The 21,462-nt window shown below is 36.7% G+C and overlaps 1 protein-coding gene across 2 annotated transcripts in view; it reads left to right on the plus strand.

The window, feature by feature from the left end:
• Positions 1 to 21,462, plus strand: part of IL1RAPL2 (interleukin 1 receptor accessory protein like 2) — a 1,488,864-nt gene that overhangs the window by 896,845 nt on the left and 570,557 nt on the right. For both annotated transcript variants that reach the window (XM_058291994.2, XM_071213017.1), the window contains one exon: positions 924 to 1,077. In XM_058291994.2, the coding sequence (XP_058147977.1) occupies positions 924 to 1,077 (154 nt within the window). The remainder of the gene's footprint in view (positions 1 to 923; positions 1,078 to 21,462) is intronic.

Here is a 21,462-nt window from a genome sequence, read left to right on the forward strand (position 1 = left end):
CTATCTCCTATGCCTCCACTGATGGGTATACAGAATTTGGCTGGCACTTTGGTTGAAAACTTGGGGTGACTAGTAGACATATTGGGGCAATGTCTACCATATTTGGCAATATAGTAGACATATTCCCAAAAGTAAAATACTACTTAGCTGAATATTCTCATACACTTAGCTATTGATATACACTTACCCCTCTCTGCAAAAGTATCAAATATTCCTTTATAGGGAAATCCAGTCCTTCTAGCAAGACTCCCTCACTTTCCCATCATGAGAGTAGGAAAATTTGCTTCAAAATCCAAATATTATTCTCAAACCCAAATCTTATTTCTGGACTCAGAAAGTAAGCAGATGCTATCTTGAAGCTGTTATTATAACAAAGTATACCCTCGTGTTACCTAGCTATTTTTCTAGAAAATTCTCTCAGCCTAATTTTATAGATTCTTAGGTGAAGGGAATCTCTGAGGGGCGTGTTCATTTTTTTCTATGAAGAGTAACTAATGAAACAATTGTAGATGTTGTTATCATGTTTAATAATGCCTAAGCCTCCTCTGGAGTGTACTGTGTGGCTAAATGAACACTATTCTCTTAGGACTCATAGGAAACAGCCCTATTAAATAGAAAGAACCAGGCAACTTTTAAGGTTCATGCATTTGGGGGGCTTATATGATTTTCAATTTAGTTTTTTCAGAATGACTCTAAAGACTCTTGGAGTCAGAACTTTAAAGTGGCTTTTAGTGTGATAATTTTTGTATGTGAGTTGGACACAATAATTGTGGTGTTGCCTGATTATTGACTTAACTTCTTAATTACATATTTCAAAAACTAAAAAAAGAAGAATGGGAAAAAAAGTAAACTAACTTGCCAGTTCTATGAGTTAGTGATGTGAATTTTTAGTTTTTGCTTATTTGCAACTATTTTCTCTGCAGGAATGTAAACCAAAAATGTGGAGAAGCATAATAATACAGAAAGGAAATGTTCTTCTAATCCAGGAGGTTCAAGAAGAAGATGGAGGGAATTACACTTGTGAACTTAAGTATGAGGGAAAACTTGTAAGACGAACAACTGAATTGAAAGTTACAGGTAGGAATTGGTTCTAAGAAATTATGGCAAATGAGATTTTTAAGCGTAATTTGGTTTGGGCAGAAAGAGCTTCTTACAAAGAACCAAACTGCTATGCATTTAGAATTGGCTATAAATCAAACAGTTAGAAAGCTCACTATTAATAAGTTGCACTGAGTAAAAATAATATGCAGGATATGGACAATTTAGGGAAAGGGTCCAATTGTTGGATATCTGTTCTCTGCCTTTGTAAAAGGTTCCTAACTCTTTAAGGTATCATTAATTGTTTCTAAGTACCTCAGAAAAGATATACTGGAACATTTCTAGAGTGTTGACTTAGTCCGCATGTGGAATCTCTTTATAGGTATAGGCTACCCTAGAATGAGGTTCTGTTGGGCCTGAGAAAAGAAATCATCTGTGCACCCAAAATATTATTTGTACAACACTCTCCATAAGCAGGTGTTATTATTGTCAGTAACCCCAAAATAATAACATGAACATGTGTTTTTAAATCTGACGTACAAGAAAGGTGTAAACTAGCCATCTCTGCTTATAGTAATAGAAGATGTAAACTCAAGATAGTCTTACTTGGTGAAGAATGCTAGAAATTCATTTTCAGAGACATAGGACTAAACCAAATTCCATAAAAGATATCACTGAAAATGGGTGTGATGGACCCTAAACTGGATGGCAAAAAGTCTACTTGCTATTGTTCTTGAGCATATTTGACTAATTTTTCTTCTATTATACATGCCTAAAATGTATAAGTTTGTGTGTGTTTATATTTATACATATGCACTCACATACATTTGCACCATGGTAAAATTTAATATTATCTAAACAATTGCAATATTGATTACATTAACTGACTTATAACCAATACTTTTGGGCATTACACATTCACCCATCCAATGCAACATAAACTAGTTGGTTGCTTGTACTCTCCCTGATGTTAAGAATATAGATTTAATTCTCTGTTATTTTTGTTTATATCTGGCTGAACTTTTTGGTGTAGTGTTAAAATCAGTCAACTAAAACTGACACTTACCGAGTCAACTTCATTGCTGTGACCCATATATCTAGTTAAGTTTTTGTTACCTCAGATATATTTGTTTATTTTTGTCTTTGTCAAAATTCTGAATGTTAATACGGGGAGTTAAAAGTATATTTCACTATAAATTAGTATGTGTTAGTCCATTCTCTATTCTATACCCTGCAGTTTTACTTCTTAATCTGAATTTGTAAAGGGTGCTGTGTGAAGGTTAAATAATTATTTTGATTAGAATTGCATGTTCTTTTCCTCATGAGCTTTCAAAATAACTACCATATTGAGCCTACCCCAAATAACAAAGATTTACTTTTTATTAATATCTAATTTCCTCAATGTGAACTAGACTTCTCTGCCTCATTGATGACAGAAGACTCAGTCATAAGCAGTTAAACATCATTAACAAGTGGCCATTTGCAAATCCTTGCAGCAGCATTACTTTACCACAATTGCTGTATTCTTATCAGGTGCTTGCAGTGCACTTCCATTTGGGAATAATTTACCAAAATTTCTAACATTATAGTATTAGCATGGATTTTAAGTTGGACAGCATGAAAGTCGACACAAAATCTCCTTTATGTTCCAATCTCACTGATTATGGAAAAAGACACATTTGTTTCTTTAGTTTCATTTTCAGATTCTAGAAAAAAAGAGCTAGAGTTTTTTTTTTCTGTATTTGATAGGATGTTAATTCACTGGCTCTAAACTTTTACAATGGTTAAACTATGGATTTAGAGTTTCATCTGTTGGCTGGCCTACTTTTCAGGGTGGGGAACAAATTGGGATGGTGGTGCCTTCCACTGAGATGTGAAACCCAGGCCTAAAGTATAGGTACTGAGCTCAGTTCTGGAGTGTTTGATTGAGGTGCCTTTGTATATCTCCTATAAAGATGTACTTGCTAATATGTACCTGGAGCTCAGGAAAGAAGTCTACGTAGAGAGAGTGATATGGGAGTCATCAGCTTTAAGTACCAATGAAATCATCTAGGCAGAGTTAAGAAGAGAATCACAGCATTTAAGGACTTGATAGAGGAGGTGACTGAGAAGGAATAGTGTAGCAGGGATAGGAGTAAAATCAGGAGAGAGTGGCATCATGGAAGTCAGAAAGGTGTTTTAAGAGGGGAGTGGTCACATTTTTTATGCTTTCATTTATATGAAATGTCCAAAGCCAGACAAATTTATAGAAACAGAATAGATTGGTAGAGTCTAGAAGTCAGCATGGGGTTAACTGTAAATAGGCCTGAAGAATCTCATTGGGAGGATGAAAATGTTCTAAACCTGATTTACAGTGATGGTTGTACCACTCAGTAAAGTTGCTAAAAATCATTGAACACATGAAATGGGTGAATTTTACATGTAAAATATACCTCAATAAAGCTGTTAAAAATTTCATTTGAACTCAACCCTGGCAGAGTTTCTCAAACTTCAGTGTGCATCAGAATCTTGAGGAAGGACCCAGGTAAGGTGAAGATAAGGCTATTTAAATACAGATCACTAATCCTCTCTCTCAGATTCTAATTTAGTATGTTAATAAGGTTGGGAAGTTGTCTTTTTGTCCATAAGATTTTTTACAGGTAGTCCAGGGACCATGCTTTGAGAAACAATAGATGAGAGAATAGTGCTAAAGAAGCCAGTCAGTGGTTTAATTCTTTTTGAGCATGTTAGGTCATACATATAAAACAACAATAAAAGCCAATTTTGTTAGACTCCCAATTGCTTCCCTTAAACTCCTAAGAGCTGTCATGAAAGGATAGGTCATTGGTGACAAAGGGGAACCTATCAAGTAATTGTGTGGATTAAAACAAACTCAACCTCCAAAAACAGTCATTTTATTCATTTATCATTTAAATAAAAACTTACTGATTATCTATTACATGCCAGAAAATGAACTGGGAGCTGAAAAAATAATTTAAAAATGTATTCATGATTATGTATGTTCAGTGGTCAGCATTCATATAAGAAGACAGCAAGTTCTTGTATATTCATTCACTTCGTCCAAACTTTATGCTTGATATAGAAGCAATATGTCTTCTCCATAAGAAAGTTCAAAAGGGTGCACTGTGAGCGTTTATTTTTATTTGCATTATTATGTAAATTACACTGCTTTGTATGCACAATATGTAAAACAATTAACAAAAAGATTGTCCTCTCATAATTCAAAATAAAAGTCTGGGCTTATTTTAAAAAGAACCCACTCATATTTGTTTTGCGTTTAGTAAAATGCAAGCATGGGATAAAAGTTTCAATATGAAATTAATAAAATTGGTTAATAACAACATTTATATAAACAGAGGTTCTTTAAGATTTAATAATACAAGTATGCAAATTTTAAGATTGTTAACATTTAAATAGGTTATTTTTTATTTTTCTTTAAAAATTTATAAATCTGAGAAATATCTCTCTTTGCTTTGAGTAGATCCATATATTCAAAACTAATAAATTAGAAGCTAGTCATTTGCTTTAGGAAAAGGTTTTTTTTTTCCTATGAAAGAATTTACCATCAGACTTCTTTATATAGCCCAATTTTCTACTATATTAACATTGAATTTGGTTTAAATGCAGTTTTTCTGGAATACTTTAAATAAATCATAGCAGACCTATGCAAAGTTTTTGTGGAAATTTATTTTCATTCCTATGGAGGCTGGAGATGAGTAGGGAGGTGGTTGACAATAAACATGCATGTAATGACAACATTTGACAGTTATATTTCTCCCGGTATATTTTATATGGCTACTTGTTATTTTAAAGGTATTTTTTTCTTTAGTCTCACATTTAATCTTAGTTGAGGGTTGATTGCAGTGGTAAGGAGAAAAGCTAGGCTTGATTATCTCACAGTGAGAATGATGTAGAGCAGGTGAAAATGGAAAAGAGGAGGAGGAGAGAAATGGAAGAGGATATGCAAGACAATGAAATAGGATCTCCTGGTATTAGAAGAGATTGTTGCTTTGAGAAGGTCAAAGGTAGACATAAATTATAGGGGTTCCCAAAGGTGAACACAAGCAGGAAGCCAATACTAATTAATTGTATTTGAAAGGTAATTTACCTTAAATCTGGCAAACCATTCACAAATGCATGATTTTATGCAACTTTTTAGAAATGTGCATTGACTATTTAGAACAAATACCAATCTCTTATCTCGTAAACAGCAAATAATTCCCCTTCACCTGATTATTGCAGACACCTCCAGAGCTCCCGACTTGGGACTCTTGACACATTAGGAGTAATCTCTTAACCTATTCATGTCTGAATGCTGCGGCTGGAAAGAGGGCTTTATTATATATATATGTTTCAAATATTTGCTGCTGGGTTATCATTGAGCAGTAGAAGCAAAGCACTCTGAAAATGGAAAGCTTGGTAAAACTGCAAAGTATGATTTAAGATCAGTCTTTGGTGGAGATGTTTCAGTGCTTGTCTCCAGAAATTGCTTTACATTTCACTTTGCAAAATGAAACCTAACTGTAGTGCTTTGTTGCCAGTGCCTTTTATTTTTTATTTTTATTTATTTCTCTCCCCTTCACACCCCGCCCCCATATCCATTCGCTGTGTGTTCTGTGTTTGCTTGCATTGTCGGCAGCACTGGGAATCTGTCTCTTTTTGTTGCATCATCTTGCTACGTCAGCTCTCCATGTGTGTGGCGTCACTCCTGGGCAGGCTTTTATCGTACGAGGTGGCTTTTATCGTATGAGGCGGCTCATTGCAGAGTGCACTCCTTTTGCATGGGGCTTCCCTATGCAGGGGACACCCTTGTGTGGCATGGCACTCCTTGGACACGGCAGCTCTACATGTGGGCCAGCTCACCACGCATGTCAGGAGGCCCGGGGTTTGAACCCTGGACCTCCCAGATGGTAGGCGGATGCTCTATCGGTTGAGCCACGTACGCTTCCCACCAGTGTCTTTTAAATTGCATGGTTTGTTGTTTTCTCACTTATTTTCTCATTCAATCCTCACAAAACTATGAGTGTGGATACTATTATTGTTCCCATTTCTTAGAGGAAGAAATTAAAATTCAAGTAAAATGACTTACCCAAGGTGACATACTTAGTAATAGACAGGGCAAGTATATGAATCTTGATCTTTCTGAATCTTAAATATAATCTTTTAACCATCACTAAGCACAAAGTATCTAATTTCATTCACCAAATATATATTGCATACCTTGAAAACAGAGGCCAAATTATTGACCACAAGGTCCATCATTTGACTATTATTTGGATACTGACTTTTTGTTCTTCAATAATTCAGTAATTCTATAAAGGAATTTAATTACTCCTAAAAAAGGATAAATATGGCATTTTGATATCTAGTCCTTAGCTCTCAGTGAACACTTTGTCTTAATTACATCAGTGGGAATGGAGCAGGATTGAATCTGAGCTTGGGATGGAGACAGAAGAGAAACAAGGATCACTGACAGGAAAAATGAGAATTCTTGAAACATGGAATTTGCCAGTTCATGTTTTGGTGCTATCTGTCCCTACTAACATCTCAATGCATCTGAACTGACAATATGATAGCCAGGCCCTGAGCCTCAATAGACTTCAGCTCCTACACTCTGATTTATTGGACTTACTCCACTCAGCTAACATGGAGTTGAAGAATGTCAACCACCACACCATGGAGCCTAGAGTGCCCACAACTGAAAGCGGGAGGATTGCATCCAATATCCATGTGGAATCTAAACCCCCTCTTGACATAGATGTGGAATGGACTCAACCAATCCAAGGTCCATAGGAAGGAGGAATACAGTAAGGATCAGAGTGGACTTAATGATATTCTATTCATGAACTGTAATAATAATGGTTAATAATCGAGAAAATGTGGCATTGATGTGGAAAAAGTGGCCATAGTGGCTGCTGGGTGCGGGGAATGGGAGGAAGAGAAGAGATGTGGAGGCATTCTCGGGACTTGGAGTTGTCTTGGGTGGTGCCCCAGGGACAATTGCTGGATGTTGTATGTCCTCCCATAGCCCACTGGATGGAACATGGGAAAGTGTGGGCTATGGTGTGGACCACAGGCCATGGGGTGCAGCGATGCCCGGAGATGTACTCACCAGATGCAATGGATGTGACATGATTATGGGGGAGAGTGTTACTGTGGGGGGAATGGTGGGGTGGGGGTGGTGGGGGTGAATGGGGACCTCATATTTTTTTTAATGTAATGTCTTTTTAAAAAATGAATAAATTGAGTAGAATTTGAAAAAAAGAAAAAATAGGTCCCAGTGAGGTTCACTGCAGCTATAATGATTTCAAGCTAATGGAAGTGAAACAAATGTGAAAAATCTAGTTAAACTATGTTGTCTCAGTTGGTAAAGATCAATCAAGACAACTGAGTGCAAAAACTTGAAGATATTAGGTTCTAATACAGTTTTGAATGTAGGCAAGTAGATACAGAATTATATTCCTTTTGGAACTTATGAAAATGCTAAATATTTGTGTTTCCCAAACTGTGTTCTCTGAAGCTTCAATTTCAAGAGATGTTAATAGCTATTTCAGAGGGGTTATAGGGAGGGAGAAAGGAAAAGAAGGGGGAAGGGTAGAGCACAGTGAGCTGAACAGAGAGAAGAGGAGAGGAGAGATTCTGGGGCAGTTTGTCTGCTAGGTCAAAGTTAAACAGATTTCTTTTTTTTTCAGGTCCTCTCAGAAAATGTCAATGTTTATAATATTCGAATACAAATTGTAATTTTCTAAATGGAGGGTGGGATATAATTTGGGACATTCCCTAAACTTGTTTGATCATATAACACCTTTTTCACACTCAGAACATCTGAGCATATTTAATTTCTAAAGAACAAATTTTAATAAAGTTAACTTATGTAGTTCCAAGTGAGTATTCAGCTCTGTTGATATCCTCTTATGCTCATATCTTCAACAGTTTCAATAAAATATTTATTGGGCATTGATTTTATATTAAAATGATAATCTTTTATTGTTTTCTATTGTTTATCTAATTTTCTCCTTAATGGCAAGGATTTGTTGACTATTTCTTTTCTTTCTCTTTAAGTGCTGAGCTTTTAGTAGATACTCAAAAAATTATTTGTGCCTTGGTTTGATTGGGTGGTCAGTTGACTAATGACTGCTTTTGTTGAGTACAAATAAGACAGCTTTATATTAGTAGAGCACTTTATGATTTCAAAAATTTTTCACTTTTGATATCATATTCTCTTGCTCCCAAGAACTTTACTGAGTTGGTAAGAAATGTTTTGTTATTACTTCTGTTTTTCAGAAGAGTATACTATGAATAACTCAGAGAATTTAAAATATTTGTCATGGTGTGGCTGCTGGTAAATGGCACAATCATGTACTAGAATTCTCATCTTCTAAGTCTTATTACAATATTTTTCTATACTACCCTGTAGTTAACTCTTTCCACAGTCACTTAATCCTGGGTGTCATGGGCAAAGAAGAGAACATACAACCCCACAGGGATTCCAAAGTTGATGACTCAGAGCTCAGGTCTAAGAATCTCTAAAATAACCTGTTGATAAAAATGTTCATTTGTCTGTTCTTTCATGGATTGTAAAAATATACCACATTATTGCAAGATGTTAATAATAGGGAGGTATATGGGAACTCTGTATTTCATGTATTTTATGAATGACTGTTCTGTAAACCTACAACTTCTCTAATAAAAATAAAACAAAAACAAATATTCATTTGTAAATCTATTGTTTTGTCCTTAAGTAGAAAGAGCTCTGATTCTAAAAAGAAAAAGCATTTGCTCCTGATATCTAAGTCCAAATCAGCAAAGTGGTATCCCCCTAATCAATGCTAAAATGCTTCTAGCAGACAGGCAGGTCATATAGATGAAAGAAATGGACTGATGTGAGAAGCAAGAAGGAGGGGCAAATTGGAGAGTACTAGCTCTACTTGATTGCTGCCACACGAGGTTGAGGATCTAATTTGCTAGGCCCTCTAATTGTTCAAGAGAGGCTGGAAGTTTGGATTTTTATGTGGAAGTATATGTCTTCAGTAAAGCACTGTGTGAAATAAAACATGTCTATAGGCTAAATTCAGTTTTGGGCTACTGTTTATGACCTTCGCTCTAAAGTATTTGGTTCAGTAGGACTTTTAAATAGGTGACTTGACTGTATGACTGTCTCAGGCTCAGCTGTACTATTTTCATTTCCAGTCGCAAGTAGGGGTGGGTGGGCAGCAACCTTTGAATGACCTGGAAAGCTGTTAATAGACAAACTGAGAACACCACTCAGAAGCAATCCTAATCACACCATGGAATCTGTCAAAGCAGAGAGAGAAAGACACAATTTGAAGATGTAATAATGTTACAGGAAGGGTATAGACAAATTGGTCACTTTTCAGAGAAGCATGATTTAGACGATGATGAATCAGGTTGTTTTTAAATGTTTCAGATAAATGAAGAACCTGAGAAGAAAGCACCCACCTTGAAGCTGTCTGAAGCAGTGTGATGTGAAACACTGAGGAGAACAAATAATTAGCATATGTTCTCTCTCTTTTATGTTCTCTCTGAGCAGCCAGTTAACACATTCTGAATGAGTGTGTCCTGATAATCACATAAGAAGTTATCTCATTTATACCTTTTGTGTGACTTAAAAAGGAGAGATCTGGGTAGTCAGTAGTTCTTGGCTGCATTAAGGGAACTTTCACATGACTGTGCATTTCACAATTGTATTTTTGCACAGTGGCAGATATGGAAATCTCATGACAAAAACTGGCTTGCAGCAGTCTCTTTGCTTTTCCCCCTAGGCCATTCTTCTCCAAGTGACTTTTCTAGTATCCTTTATAGCCTACCCAGGCCACCTGGATGATATCTTTGATTTATTTATCCCTTCTCTGCCTCTTTTAAATGTCCTAATGTCCTGTCTTTTCTGTTGCACATCTCCTCAGATCCTTACTTTATGCGGGGGCTAATCTAATACTTCAATGAACTAAAGAATTCATGACTGATAATAACCAAAAATCTTTCCTTTCTCAGCTAATATATTTGCAATTTAACAGATATTTCAATTCTGTAAGTCATTGGCATGACTAATGGTACAATTTCTGGCAGCTTTACAGGACCTGTGTGGGGCCTTTCTCAGAATGTCACAGTTCATAACCTGCAGATGGCTGCTTGCTCCCTCTAGACATAAGGTCAACCCTACTTATGACCTTAGGAGACGAGGAAGGAAAAATGCCTGCTTAGAATTAATGGCAAAAAAGGTCCCTAAATGTCAGTCTACACTGATTTTTTCTCATTATCTTACGCTACTCTTATTTTGTTTCTTCCTTCTCCCTTATTATCCACTCTCTCCCCTTCAACCTATGTCACAGGACTATCTATTAACCCTGCTAATGACAGCCAGGGTCAAAGATCCTGCCAGTCTCTGTCCATGGCAAATGTTTGTGTCATGTTTCTGTGCCCAACCAACAGGGAGATGAATGAACACTACTAAATGTCTTATCAGCAGACTTTTTTCTCTGCAAATTCAGAAACTATGGAAACATTTATTCTGGTGGGCTTATTTCATAAACTGCTGTGCAGATCAGCTTGGAGGGATTGGGGTGAACAGGTTAGAACACATGGCAGCAGGATATGGCAAACGTGCCCAATCCAGGTTTATTCTACACCATTGGTTCTCTTCTAGCACCTGAAGTGATCATTCACTCCTTGGCTAGGTTCTTTGACTCTGAGTTCGACTAGAGGGGAAGGAGTACTTGGGGAGAGATTGCATTGTGATTCCTAGGTGGCCAGGCCCCTAAAATCTGTGGGAATAGGTTTTTTTAGGTCCATTTTGCCGATTTTTGAGAGTTGAAGCTACCTTTTTCTACCCCAATCTGAAAGCAGTGTTTTGAGAAGCTGAGACAATTCTATCAAGCCACTTAGTCTTTTTTTTTTTAAATGTCCATAAATGTAGTTCATTGCCGTAGGTTGACATGTTGTCTATGTGTACTTTTTTTCTCTATTTTTTTAATGTTACATTAAAAAATAAAAGGTTCCTGTATATCCCCCACACCCCTCACCCCACTCCCACATCAACAACCTCTTTCATCATCGTGGGACATTCATTCTATTTGCTGAATACATTGTGGAGTACTGCTGCACCACATGGATAATGGTTTACATTGTAGTTTACACTCTCCCACAGTCCGCCCAGTGGGCCATGGCAGGACATACAATGTCCAGCATCTGTCCTTGCAGTACCACCCAGGACAACTCCAAGTTCTGAAAATGCCCCCACATCATATCTCTTCTTCCCTCTCCCTACCCTCAGCAGCTACCATAGCCACTTTCTCCACATCAATGCTACAATTTCTTCCATTATTAAACACAATAGTTCCATAGTAGAATATCAGTAAGTCCACTCTAATCCATACTCTATTCCTCCATCCTATGGACCCTGGGATGGTTATGTCCACTCCGTCTCTATATCGAGAGGTGGCTTAGATTCCATATGGATGGTGGCTGCAATTCTGCTTGCAGTTGTAGGCACTCTCGGCTCCCTGGTGTTCTGGTTGACCTTCTTTACCTAACTGTTAGCTGGCCAAGGTAAGTCCAATAAATCAGTGGGTAGAAGCCGCAAGTCTGCTGAGGCCCTGAGCCTGGCTGCCACATGAACAGTTCAGAGATTCAGTCTCCTGAGTATACACCAACCCCAGCGCCAACCACAGGTCTAAGAAAAATAACAAAATAGGCAGGAATGAGCAAGTAGGTTAGTTGGGGAGGAGACCAGCCATGGACTAGATCCACTAGGGTAGAGCAGATGCTCAGAGCTACCGTCTATTGGGTCAGGCATTGTTCTTTACATTCAGTCAGTTTATAACAACATTGGAAGGTTGATGATATTTTCCCTATTTGATAAGGGAAGAAATTGGGACTTGACATTACTTACTTATGTCACAAAGCTAGTAAGTGTTGGAGTTTGGACTTGAAGCTATGTTTGTGATAAAACCTCACTCTTAAAGCAACTTGCTACAAACTACTTGCATGGCTCCTGTGCAAACAGAGCTAAAGAAATGCCATTAGTTCCTTTCTTGCTTGCTTGCATACCTGCTTCATGCTCTTTCCACTCCTCTTTGAAAATACATATTTTACACTTTTGCACTTCTTTTGTAAAGTCTTTATGTTCTAATGTTGTCTTTTTAAAATGATTTATTTATTTATTTATTTCCCTCCTCTTCCCCACCCCCCACCCTGGTTGTCTATTCTCTGAGTCTATTTGCTGCATCTTCCTTGTCCACTTCTTTTGTTGTCAGTGGCACAGGAATCTGTTTCTTTTTGTTGCGTCATCTTGTTGTGTCAGTTCTCTGTGCGGCACCATTCCTGGGCAGGCTGCACTTTCTTTTGCGCTGGGTGGCTCTCCTTATGGGGCGCACTCCTTGCGTGTGGGGCTCCCCTATGCGGGGGACACCCCTGCGTGGCAGGGCACTCCTTGTGTGCATCAACATTGCGCATGGGCCAGCTCCACACGGGTCAAGGAGGCCCAGGGCTTGAACTGCGGACCTCCCATATGGTAGACCAACTCCCTAACCACTGGGCCAAGTCGGCCGCCTAATGTTGTCATATAATCACTATTTTTTCTCTCCTGAATTCCCCTGGCACTTTTGCAAAAATCTTAACTACACTATCTGAAAGGAATTTATACTCATCTTAGAGTTCTTCTTTGTGTAGCCTTTGTCTCACCAATTAGATTAATATCCATACAAAAGTTTACCTTTACATTTAGATATAGCATACATTTATGGAGCTAAGAATTAGGCTCTGTGCTCTCACATACATGGTATCATTTAATACTTCCAAAATCCTGTAAGGCAGATCATTTTATCCTCACTCTACAGTGTGTAAACTGAAAGAGAAATTAAGTGATTTTCTTAATGTTCTACAGCAATTAAATGGTAGAGCTGGAACGAAGTCTCAGAGTGCTCTTAGTGTTTTTTACCCTCTAAACTTGAGCCCCTCCTACTAGTAAATGCTTATAAAACTATCCCTTGTTCATACTACAATGATCTGACTTGGCTAGAAAAAACTTTTCTTATATTTAGAAAGGTAGAACTTTTGCAGAGCAAATTTGTAGAGGAAAAGGTATCTTTTATAAGTATAGATAAAATATAAAATGATTTGAGCCAAAACAAAAAGCTGATTCTAAGAGAAGGCCCATGGAAAATTCTGAAAACTGGATTTGCTCACTTGCATACTGTTTCAGATCCAGAAAACCATGATTTGTATCCAGAGTCTGACACTTAGCAGCTGGGTGACTGGGAAAATTAATTTATTACTCTGAACTTCAGTTTTATCTCCATGTGAAAAGGAGATGATGTTGCTGTGTTGAGTGAAATAAATATATGTAAAACACTTATAACAGTGCCTTGGAAATAGATACTCAGTGATTAATATTAATTATTATAATTAATATTATTATCATCATCATTATCACTGGAAAACTTGTGAAGGTGACCTCACAGCAATTTCGCCACAAGAAAGCAGTGTGACAAATGTTCTAAGACAGATTGTATTGTTAATAGGGAGCTTCATTTACAGGGGATGAATTACAGAAAAATTGCAAAGTTAACCAGGGTCTATGAAGAATACACGCAAAGAGCCACATCAATAGGTATTTCAGGCAGAACTATTTCGTTCAAGGAGATGCAATCATGTGGAATCTTTCAGTTTAGGTGGCTAAAGCAAATACTGCTGTCGGTATAAATGAGCTTTTGCAGGTGTAAGACATTTTAATTATGTGTGAGGCGTGAGCAAAGGTTGATGAGACAAAGCTAAGGTGGAAATGAGTTCTGAGGACAAGCATGTTGAGATTAGCCTTTTCCTGTCCAGCAATTCCTTATGTCATTATGATTCGTCACTGGTCATTTATAAAGGCAGTGAAATGACCTCTTTGATTGTCAAATAGGAAAATAACTCATCAGTTTAAGTTCATAAATCATTTCTTGGTATCAGGAGTACTTTATATCTCTCTCTCTGATATAATACTGTGCTCCCATGGGGATCTTGAGGAGCAACTGCAAACCACCACATACAGAAGCCAAAATAATGTGCTGCATGGGTATGAGTCTATAGGAAAAGAAGATTGATTCATTTTTGTGGTATGTTTCCTTGATCCCCTTTAACTGACCAGGAAAAACACCCACTCTTGTGTCTAGCATATAGTAATCACTTGAAGAATGTTTGTTGAATGAAAGGATCCAACTACTTTGTATGTTTTGAATCCCTTGCGTAAGAGCCATCTATAGTGTCTGATAATTCTCTCCAGCTGTATTCTGGGAATGTGAAACAGAAAGGCAGTGAAAATAATGTTTAGAAGTTTTTGGGTTGTTTGCTCAATTTCATTATTGAGACATCAGAGCCTCCCCATAAACCCTCACATAATAGTTGCATGAGAAATCATTGTTTTAATTTTTCTGATGTATTTTAAATATTATTTTAATCACCTTGTCCATCTTGCTTCTTATATCAAAACTTCCTGGATATCTTTATCCCTACATTTTGTGCTAATAAAATTATCTTCGTGATGCTAATGAACCTCCTGAATAGCACATGAGGTGAAAGGTGAAAAGAATATTTGGGAGTCATCAAGTGAACACGTATTTATTTTCGAATGTAGTGGCCCAGGCTCAACAATGAATACATTTGTTATGCTTTATTTTTCTCCTCCCCCACCCCAACCCTGCTGTTTCTGCTGTCTGCATGCATTCGCTGTGTGATCTTCTATGTCTGTTTTTGTCTTCTCTTCTCGTTTTCTCTTCTAGGCTTCATGAGAATTCAATCCCAGGGACCTCCAATGTGAGAGAGAGGTTCCCTGTCACTTGCACAACCTCAGTTCCTGGTTTCCGTTGCGTCTTGCCTTGACCTCCCCTGCGTCCCTCTTTTGTTGTGTCATCATGTTGCTGTTTTACTCACCGCAGGCCTGGTTCCCTGCACAGTCGCACCTTTCCCAGGAGGTCCCAGGGATTGAACCAGGTTCTCCCATTTGGTAGGCAGAAGCCCAATCACTTGAGCCACATTGACTTCCCTGTTTGATATGCTTTCTTTTTTTTTAGCATCTAGACAGATTGGACTTTATTTTATTTTATTTTTAATTAAATTTGCCTTTTTTTAATGATGCATAGATTGCAAAAAATTTTATATTAAAAATATAAGAAGTTCCCACATACTCCACACCCCACTCCTCCACCCCTCCCACATCAACAAGCTCTTTCATCATTGTGTCACACTCATTGCATTTGGTGAATACATTTTGGAGCACTGCTGCACCACATGGATTCTAGTTTATTTTTAACACTCATTAAATACTCATTGTGCTGGATGAATAGAGATAAGCTAAAAGAGACATAATCTCTCCCCTCATTGAGCTTATAATTTAATGGGGGAAAGAGAGAGATTAATCAACTAAATACATGGACAAGGGTATAATTTTAAATTGCATTAAATGATAAAATGGAAAATAGCAGAGAGTAACTGAATGTAAATGGGCACTTTACATTGAAATCATCAGAGAGGATAAACTTGAAGAGAGAAATTTTAGGCTGGGCACTAAATGTTAAGAAAAAGCAGTACAAATGGAGGGTATACAAAGAAATATTTCAAGCAGAGGGAATACCACATGTGGGCTCTGAGGTGTCAAAGATGTTTACATGCTCAGGGAACAGAAGGAGAGTGAGTATGGCAAGATCATGATGCATTGTGGAGGGATGGGACAATATAAGACTGGGAAGGTAGATACGGGTCTTATAACATAGTGCCTTATTAGATTTTGGGCCTTATGTTAAAAGCAGGAGGAAGCAACTAGATGATTTTCCGTAGAAAAATGTCACATTCTTTCTAACTTGCATTATAAACAAACAAATAAACCTTGCTCTGGCTGCCCCAAGGAGAATAGATGGAAGGGACAGGGATAGTAGTTAAGAGGCATCTCAAAGAAAGATGATGGTGGCTTGGACCAGAGTGTTGATAATAGAGATAGAAAAAAGTGGACAGGTTCAAGAGCCATTGTGGAGATAGAAATGACTGGACTTTCTCATGATTATACCTAGGTTTCTTGTTTTAGTAATAGAATAGACAATAATGCTATTTATTTAAATGGAGAAGACTGAGAGAGGCAAGATTTTGTGAGTTTTTTAAAAATTCTGTTTTTGCCATGCTTTATTTGAGATGTTTATTAGGTATTCAAAAGGAGATATTGAATAGGCAGTCTGATATATGAGTCTGGTATTTAGGGAGAGTTCTGGGCTAAAAATTCTAAATTTTGAGATTTCTGCTTGGTATATAAGGTAGAATACAAACAAGTGCTAAATTGTTTGGGTCAACTGATGTTTACTATATGAAATCAGTGCAAACTGCAGCTTCTAGGCCCTATGTAACATATATTCTCCAGACTAATGACAATGTAAGAAAGTCACTTGTCATGATTTTTAAAAACCTAATCAAATTGTTAAATTTCAAGTATGATGTTGTACTTGTATTTTTGCTGAAATAGTGAGATGACCTCTTATATTTAGCTGACATATGAATCCTTTGGAGCAAGAAGAATGTGAATAATGCCATCTTAAATACAGTCATTATTTATTACATATTCCAGGCACTGTAAGACTCATTTCACATACATTATTCTAATCTTTACCACAGCCTTGAAAATTATAGGTCAGAATTTGATAAAGAAACTAAGACTCAGAGAAGTTACACAACTTGCCCCAGATCAATGCTAACTTTCCTTTTGGAAATTTCCTTTGGATTCTTCCAAATTATTCCTAAGCCTTTTAAACTCCAAGGAAAGGAAGAAAATATTGATATGTACAAATTTGTTGCTAGGGCTTCTTTCATTGAACAAAATCCTGCTAGACTTGATTATTGCATGAGGACTTTCCTTAGACTTCTGGTGTACACACATAGGTTGCTACTGGAGTCACTCTCACTTGCTTGTCATTCTGAAGCTAACTGCCTGCCTAGACTAGCAGTTGCCTTCATACCCTCTGGATACCCTAGTTCTAGTTGGAGGTCTTAGTTTTACCAAACTAAGTATGGTACAAAGAAAGTAACTTAGAACTTGTTATATATTTGATTCATAATAAATGATAATTACTGTCATTATACTTTTCATCATCTTATTGAATGTTTGCAATAGCACTATGAAAATAGATGTTATTATTTTATAGATGATGAAATCAAGGCTCAGCGAGGTTAAATAACTTCCCCAAGGTTCCACCACTAATAAGAGTCACGTTGGGATTTGAAGGCCTTTTTGGTTTGCCAGACTGCTATGACAAGACACAGTGGGTTGGCTGAACAACAGGAATTTATTGGTTCATAGTTTGGATGACTAAAAGTCTAAAATAAAGATATTTGAAGGGCTTTCTTTCTGTCTAAAATTCGTAGGGTTTTGATGCTAGATTCCCTCAATCCTTGGGGTTCCTTGGTTTGCATCTCTGCCTCCTGTTACATGGTAGTCTCTCTCTCCTTGGGTCAGCTCATATGATTTCCACTGACTTCTGACTTTTTCCTGTGTGACCTTCTTCAATTTCTGGTTTCTTGTTTCTTCTCTTTACAACACCTACCATAATATGGCTTAAGATCCACCCTCTTTCAGTTGGGTCATACCTTAACTGTTTGTTTAGAAAAAAACATCTTCAAGAGTTCTTATTTACAGTGGATTCACATCCACATATAAGCAGGTTAAGAGGGTACATACACACCAGTATTCATAGGGGTGTTATCCACTATTGCCAAAAGTTAGAAACAACCTACGTGTTCGTGACTTGATGAATGGATAAACAAAGTGTGCAGTATACAAATGATGGAATATTATGCAGCAGTAAGAAGAAATGAAGTTGTGAAGCATATGAAGATATGGATGAACATGGAGGACATTATGTTGAATGAAACAAGCCAGACACAATAGGACAAATACTGTATGATTGCACTATTATGAACTAAATTATTATGTAAACTCATGGAATTAATAATTAGAAGATAGGTCACTAGAAAATAGAATGACAACAGAGAATAAAAAGCTCAGGGTTAATCTGTGCAGAGTTGGTTAAAAGGTTGTAAATCTTTGGAAATGAATGGAAATTGCGAGAGCACATCATGGTGTTTGTGACTAACAGAGCTACTAAATGGGTATGACAGTGGTTGAAAAGGAAAGTCTAAGGACATCATGTTACTAAAAGGAAAGCTAAAAATTGTAACAAGTGGCTGTATAACACATTGAAACCTCATGTTAAATAAGAATATGGGTGATATTGCATATATAAGACTTTATACAAAACATAAATACCAATATACTAGAGAGAAGGATGCAGAATAGCAGCTATGTACAGCAAGGGAAGTATAAAGAGATTGAGAGATGATGAGCTTTGTTTGTTTTCTGTTTATTATTATTGGAATAATGAAAATGCTCTAAAATGATTGAAGTGATGAATGCACAACTATGTGATTATACCGAATACCATTGATTGCACACTTTGGATGGATTTATGCTTTATTAATATATATCAAAAAATTGATTCATTAAGGAAAAGAGGGTGCATATAATTCATTACAACATAGAGGCCATATGAATCTTAAGCTTAAGATTCATGCATCTCAAGTTTAATGACTGAGTGAAGCCAGGGGAGCTGCATTAAAGAGGTAAGGTTAGATATGTAAAATATATCTGATTACTATAGGACTTCAAATGCTAGGGAGAATAACTCATATTCTTAGTCTGTTTAGAAATATGTGCCATGGAAGGTTTATAATTTGCCTTCACTGATAAAGTCCATCTTTTGGACGTCAGTTACTTGTTTCCCAACCGAAATCCCTCACAGCTGTGCATAAACTGTGTGCCTTAAACCTGTGCCTGCTACAGCTATCCGATTGATATGCTATGTGATTTGCACATTTCTCCCTCTCTTATTTTCTCATTTTAATTCTATCAAACAACATTTCCTAATACTCTGCTCTCTGCCTCAGTATTATGCCTCTCTGTTTCAGCATTATGCTAGGCATCCCCTTATATTGTATCACTAGCTGCTGCTGCATTGGTTGTTTGGAACCTGCTGCAACACCTCATCACACAATGTAGTTCTGGGGGATGGAGAGGACTAGAAAGAAGGGTACTTGAGAGATAGCCAATATTATTTTCTTGGAGCATCTGCAAAAGAGAATGCATATCCTAGTATATCCTGTATGCAATACATAAAAATATTTTTCAGTTCTCAAAGGCTTCTTTTTATAATTAATTAGTTAATTTATTTCTACTGGTTTGCAATTCTAGCTGCATAATAGACTTTTGATTTACTGGTGACATTTGCAAACTGAAATCAATTTCAAGAGTGAATAAGAACCAGAAGGGACTTGAAGAACTTATGATATGATCCCTTCATTCTTTATATAAGGTAATAGAAGCACGAAGTGGTTAACTTAAATGTGCCAAAGATACAGTGTGTGATTTTTTCCAATTCAGTGTTGTTTTCTACCACTCCACATTATCTTTCTAACTTGGTCTTGATTTTTGCCTCAGAGACGGTTTTTATCGTTTTATTTTGAAATACTTTAAAACTTACAGGATAGTTGCAAAAATAATACAAAACCCATACTGAAAACTACACATTAAGTCACCCCCAAGATCCCCAGATCAACCAATTTTAACATTTTGTTACATTTGCTGAATCATTCTTTATCTATTTATACCTGAATCCATTTTCTGTATGCTTGAACATAGCATGTATAAATCATATTTCTTGAATACTTAATACTGCCATGTACATTTCCTAAGTACAGAGATATTCACTTATGTAACCACTTTAAGTAGAGTTATCAAGTTCAAGAAATTAAACATTAATATAAAGCTTAGAGTCTATATTTCAGTTTTTCCATATGCTGTAGGCTTTTTATGCCAGATTTAGTTTATTGTTAAATTTTTAAATCAAATTAATGTAAAGCATTCAGAGAATTGTGCCGATCTGGTTTCTGAAAGTCATTCAAGCAAAATTGTGGGAGAATATTGGATTTTTTGACATTTTCCAGAGACCATTAGCTTATGTTCTTCAATAACTCTCAAAATTTATGTCAAAGGAAAACAATTTTCTAACTGACCTTGGCAGACTCCATATTTTTCCTTTTATGGTTTTCATTAGATAATTTTCCAATGCTTGGAATTTATGCTCCCCAGTGTGACAGAAAATCTGCACCCTTCCTTACTGATTATATGCACTACAAAATATCCTCATGAATTACTTTATGAACATTAAAGTCTATTAACTAGGAGATAGCAGGAAGCAGAACTGAGAAAATCATTCTAGCAGCCTTCCATGGCTGAAAGGCATAATGATGGAGGAGAAAGAACATGAGTTTTAAAAAAATACTCTTATTTTTGAAATTAAATTGAATTAAAATTTATTTTTAAGAAGGTTTAGATTACATAAATGATACTTTGAAAATAAAGGGCATTCCCATATACCCCTACCCCTGCACCTCCCCCACTTCCCCCATTAACAACAACTTGCTTTAGTGTGTTACATTTGTTACAGTTGAAGAACACATATTGAAACATTGCTACTAACCATGGTCTTTAGTTTAATTATAGTTTATACTTTGCAGCCCACAATTTTATAGGTTTTGACAAAATGTATAATGGCCTGTAACAGTCAGTGCGACGTCATACAGGACAATTCCTATGTCCCTAAAATACCCCCATGATACCTCTATTTTTCCCTTTCCCTACCCTCAGAACCTCTGGTGGCCACTCCTTTATTTCAAATGATACAAGTTCTTCCATTGCTAGAATAATAATACGTCTTTTAGTTCGTAGTTGCATTCCACCCTTATGTTTATTCATTCCTCTGTCTTGTGGATATTAGGATCGTAATGCCCACTCTGTTTCTGATTGAGAGGAGACTTAGATTCTATGGAGAAGATGGCTGGAACTCTCTTGCTTGCAGTAGTAGATAATCTCTGTTTATTTTGGCATGGGCGATTTCCATCATCATCCTTTTGTTAGTTGTCCTGGGACAGTCCAATGGACTGGAGAGTAGGTGTTGCAACTCTGCTGAGATTCAGGGTCCAACCATCACATGAATAGACCAAAGATTTAAGTCTCTAGGAAATATATTTAACAAGTATATTGTTATTTATAGGTTCAAATAAAAGGTGCAGAATAACCATGTCTAGGGAAATTATAAATTATTCTAATTCGGATACATTGGGAAACATATATTCCAAGGGTATGGAATTCCCGAGATTGTCTGCCCTACCTATAATGTCTAGATATCATGCTTGCAGTATTGTTACTATGGCAGTTAAATGAGATCCTCGTGAGATGTGTGTAAATGTAACCTCTCAGATGACCTCCTGACTCGCTTTGAAATCTCATAGCTGTAAAAACTAATTTGTATTTATTATTTTCCCTTTTTGGTC

Source organism: Dasypus novemcinctus, chromosome X (genome assembly GCF_030445035.2).
Source record: "Dasypus novemcinctus isolate mDasNov1 chromosome X, mDasNov1.1.hap2, whole genome shotgun sequence".
NCBI lineage: Eukaryota > Metazoa > Chordata > Mammalia > Cingulata > Dasypodidae > Dasypus > Dasypus novemcinctus.